General features: G+C 36.7%; 1 protein-coding gene across 1 annotated transcript; it reads right to left on the bottom strand.

Annotated features, from left to right (window-relative positions):
* Positions 1-1,567: 1,567 nt before the first annotated feature.
* LOC148203428 (uncharacterized) lies at positions 1,568-3,837 on the bottom strand. The gene is made up of 3 exons (XM_088106164.1): positions 3,519-3,837; positions 2,983-3,112; positions 1,568-2,660 (listed from the first exon to the last, which is right to left on the bottom strand). Exons 1-3 carry the CDS (start codon positions 3,649-3,651, stop codon positions 1,739-1,741), a joined length of 1,185 nt encoding a protein of 394 aa, XP_087962290.1. The 5' UTR covers positions 3,652-3,837; the 3' UTR covers positions 1,568-1,738.
* Between the last annotated feature and the right edge of the window lie 284 nt (positions 3,838-4,121).

Genomic DNA, 4,121 nt, shown 5'->3' with positions numbered 1-4,121 from the left:
TTATCCAAAATACATTCAAAATACAAGAAAATGCATTCCCAAAGCAATCCCCAAGTTCCTCAATATTGTGCATTCGAACCATCATCTACAATATTATTTGTTCACATATAACACAAATAATACGATTCTCACAAGTGAAAATCACAACCACGAACATAAGGGTAAACTAACTTAAAAAATATAATAACTAAACTTATATATATATATATATATATATATATATATATATATATATATATATATATATATATATATAATAGAAATAATACGTCATAACACACCTCATTCAATCTTACGGTAATTCATACAATAGCACATTATCATATAACAATTATTGTTGTATCCAACAACATTAAATCCATGTGTAAACACAACCCAAGAGGTTCAATCATTAATATAACCCTCACACGTAGTTTACCATCCAAAACCAACTCTCCTCTAGAGCTAAAACCACTCTTCCTTCCTATTCCTTAGGAGTCTTCGGACAGAGGTTACTTCCTCTGCTCCTCCTCAAGTTTTACTGGTCAAGTACATATGTATCACTTCCCAACACTATACTAAAGAGCTTCGTCAAGCGAGGTTCACCTTTGTTACAACTACGTCAAATCCATCACTCCCCGCTGCTCTCCAATAGACCACAACTGAAGTCCTTAAGGTTAGCTCCAGGATCCCCTTATCTCTAACCGCGACACACCACTCCTCATTACTCTCCCAAAGACCACATTTGGAGTCTTTAGGGTCAGCTCCCAAAGTCCCCTTAAGGTCTAATTCTAGAGTCCCCTAACCTTTGATCGAGATGCATGTTTCTCATTCGCACTATTAAGTAAATATGCAAAACCGAACGAATTCTTAAACTTATCATATCATAAAAAAAATTAGGTAGGTACTATGAATAAATTATTTTTTAATTTTTCAGCTGTGATTTTTTTTTAAGAAGTCGAATGAAATAAAATAGCTTAGCATCCATTTTTTAATTAGAAAGTTTGATTCATTTTTTCCAATTGAGGGACGGAAAGGTCCAACTTGCAATTTGAGAAACTAATTGCAAATGCAATTACTATGGGGGGATATCATCGGTCACACCAACAAATATAGCACTGTCAGTATTAATGGACCAGCAGCAACATTTTCCGAAATTAAAATTTCCAAAAACAATTTAAAAAATAATACAAAAACTAGAAACATATTTAAACCTATTTATTATCACCCTATCTTCCTCCCATCTATTTCCATGAACCCCAGAAGATGAGACAATAAATGACACTATATACTTTTGTCTCTGGTTTTCCTATCATCATACTATTATATTATTTCTTATATCTAGATTTTTTCGTGTGGTTGTTATTTAATAAGTGTTGACCCGTTATTACTTGGGGTCCACCCAACCTTCCCGTGGATTATTGGAGAGATGCGTGATCACTTTATTTACCGATGTGGGTCCTAATTACACACCACCTTAATTATATTTCTACACATCACATTATTTAACCTCTTCTTGTCGTATCACGTGTTTTGTGCTAAATGTCTCTTTTCTCCATTTTTTTGTCTCTCGTCAGAGTTATAGAAATTTCAGAAAGGAAAAATAAAATTTCTTATTACAAAACACACAGAGATGATACATAGATACCTCTGATAAACACAACACCTCTGCAGAAAAATCTCCATATATCATCAATACATTATTTCTTTCTGTTCCCTTCCTCGATTTGCATTGGGTGTTCAGTAATTTATTTTTTTCTTACAAATACTGAATGTACTTGCTTATTTCATCGTCACAGATTCCGAGATCAGTATTTTCAAACAGGAAACATGACGTTGAACTAGAAGACTCACCCAAGTTGAGTTCAGAAACACTGCATTCAGCAGCAGTTGGAGCACAATGTCTGAATGAAACGTAGTTAGATGAAACGTTTTGCCAATTATCTTCATTGTCTGAAAAGCATGAGGGTGTGGTCACCTGATTGAATATGAGGGAAGGACTAGAAGGGGACCCAACCACGTTCGTTATGTGCGGTCCATCCTCAAAAGGGCTTAGAGCATTCAAACACTCTCCAATTTGATCACTGCTAATAAAGCTACCATCACTACCACTGTCTCCTTTTTCACTGCTTTCCAGTAATTTTGAAAAAACAGCTTTTGCAGATTCAAGACCGTGAACTTTATGAGGGAGTGAAGTAGCCATCTTGTTCAGTAGCTGAGCAGAACAAGTTACTGAATGATTTGATGAGGTCAAATTAGGCACAAGGGGGTCTCTGTTACCCTCCTTTTCTACTTCAATTCCGGTTTTAACCACACTATTATCACCGTTGCTTTTCCCAGCAACAACATGTTGATATGATTTTATTGCTTCTAGGTACCCAGATGAAAGAATTTTACTAGCAACTCTGTTGAGAAGCTGAGTTGAGGATGACATTGTCTTTGGTAATTTGGACTGATTAGATTGGTGTGGAGTGGCATTTGGGCCATGGCAATCAGTTTCCTTTGATGGAACCATGCACAAGTCACTGGATTTTGATTCTGTGGAACTAGCAGTGCTAATTGGTTTTGAACTCGATGGATACGCATCATTCTTTTCATAGTGCCTTTTCAGATACGAGTTCCAATAGTTTTTTATTTCGTTATCAGTTCGCATTGGTAAATGCTTTGCAATGCTTGACCACCTAGCAGGAACCAAAAACACGAAAGCGATACAATGTATTAAAAAGTTATCCACCATTTCCACTCAGTAAGGTCCTACATATAAAATAAGTTGCTTTACCAATTACAATTCAGTTTCATTAAAACTGCTTTCTAACTTACAATATTTTATCCAAAAAGTCTTTGTTTTCTTTATATCCTACTTATGGAAACATTTATTCAAATGATATGTATCTAAACTAAACCAGTATCTTAGTTAAGCTGCATAGCTGCATAAATGAAAATATTCTGCAGCAGGGCATCTAACCAAAAACATTCAGAACTGATAGCAGTTAGATCTTTCACCTGTTGCCAAGAACAGCCTGAAGTTTTATAATCTTCTGCTCTTCTTCCGGACTCAATTTTCCTCTCTTAATGTCTGGTCTGAGGTAGTTAAACCATCTCAGCCTGCAACTCTTTCCACATCTCTGAAGACCTGTAGTACACAAGAAATACTCAAAAAAGTTGCCCTCACTCTACTGAACGATGATCTCCAAGACCAAAACTACTGAACGATGCTAGCCAAACTAATTCTAAACAACTCTGTTTCTAACCTGCTCCAACCATCTTAAAAAGATGAATTTCAACTTCAACTCAATCTCAGAAACCAACTTGAAATGTGAGATTTGAACACACTCACAAATTATATTTAATCATATACACATCGTATTGATGATAAGTTTCCAACAAATCAGAGGCAATGTTAACCCTGACTAAGTGCAAGCTATTTACCCAAATACATGTCTAAATCAACAGCAACAACATAACACTGAGTAGTGATGGTGAAGCAGTGAAGAGTAAGAAGGTTAAAATTTGAAAAAAGAAAAAAAGGAAAAACTGACCAGCTTTCTGAGGAAGGGTACGCCAGCTTCCAGTGCCATGTTTCTGAATGTAAGCAATGAGTTTCTGGTCTTCTTGAACAGTCCAGGCACCTTTTCTGAGTTGCTCGTGACTGCAGCAAGGAGTTCTTCCCATTTTACAGCATCAGGAGGTGGTGAAGGAAGCCATGTATGAGTGGCAGTGGAAGGAGATTGAGGAGTTAGAAAAAGAATGGTGAAAAAGTGCAGTGTAAGTGTGTGTCTAGGTGAGAAAGGGGTGTGACTATGTATGTATGTTATGTATGTGTACTAGATGGACAAATTAATGAGGGCATTGAAAGTGTGGCTGTAGCTGCTGCATGTGTTCAATATAAGCCTCTCAGAGTAGTACGACCACTTTGAACATTGATGGCATGTGGGGACAAAACACTGCTGGACTTATGGAGATACGATTATTGACAATGTGACAAATGGAGGATGAATTGTTGCTTGCAATGGATGGCCCTCAGAGTTTCACCTCGCTAACCTCGCGCTGCATGGAGGAGACCGTTTAGTCCGTCGCTCACAAATTTAGACAATAACCATAGCCATAACCAACACAACACCAATTATATGTTATTGTCTCAT

Source organism: Vigna umbellata, chromosome 2 (assembly GCF_029865625.1).
Source record: "Vigna umbellata cultivar VRB3 chromosome 2, Vumbellata_1.0, whole genome shotgun sequence".
NCBI classification, from domain to species: Eukaryota; Viridiplantae; Streptophyta; class Magnoliopsida; order Fabales; family Fabaceae; genus Vigna; species Vigna umbellata.
This window is presented reverse-complemented; position numbering and strand designations above follow the sequence as displayed.

Bases quoted from the DNA above. Each gene is read 5' to 3' on its own strand.
- LOC148203428 (XM_088106164.1), bottom strand. From the start codon at position 3,651: ATGGGAAGAACTCCTTGCTGCAGTCACGAGCAACTCAGAAAAGGTGCC. The intron at 3,113-3,518 runs GTCAGTTTTTCC...TGTGTACTACAG, and splicing joins TACCCTTCCTCAGAAAGCTG to GTCTTCAGAGATGTGGAAAG. The intron at 2,661-2,982 runs GTGAAAGATCTA...GGTTCCTGCTAG, and splicing joins CAGGCTGTTCTTGGCAACAG to GTGGTCAAGCATTGCAAAGC.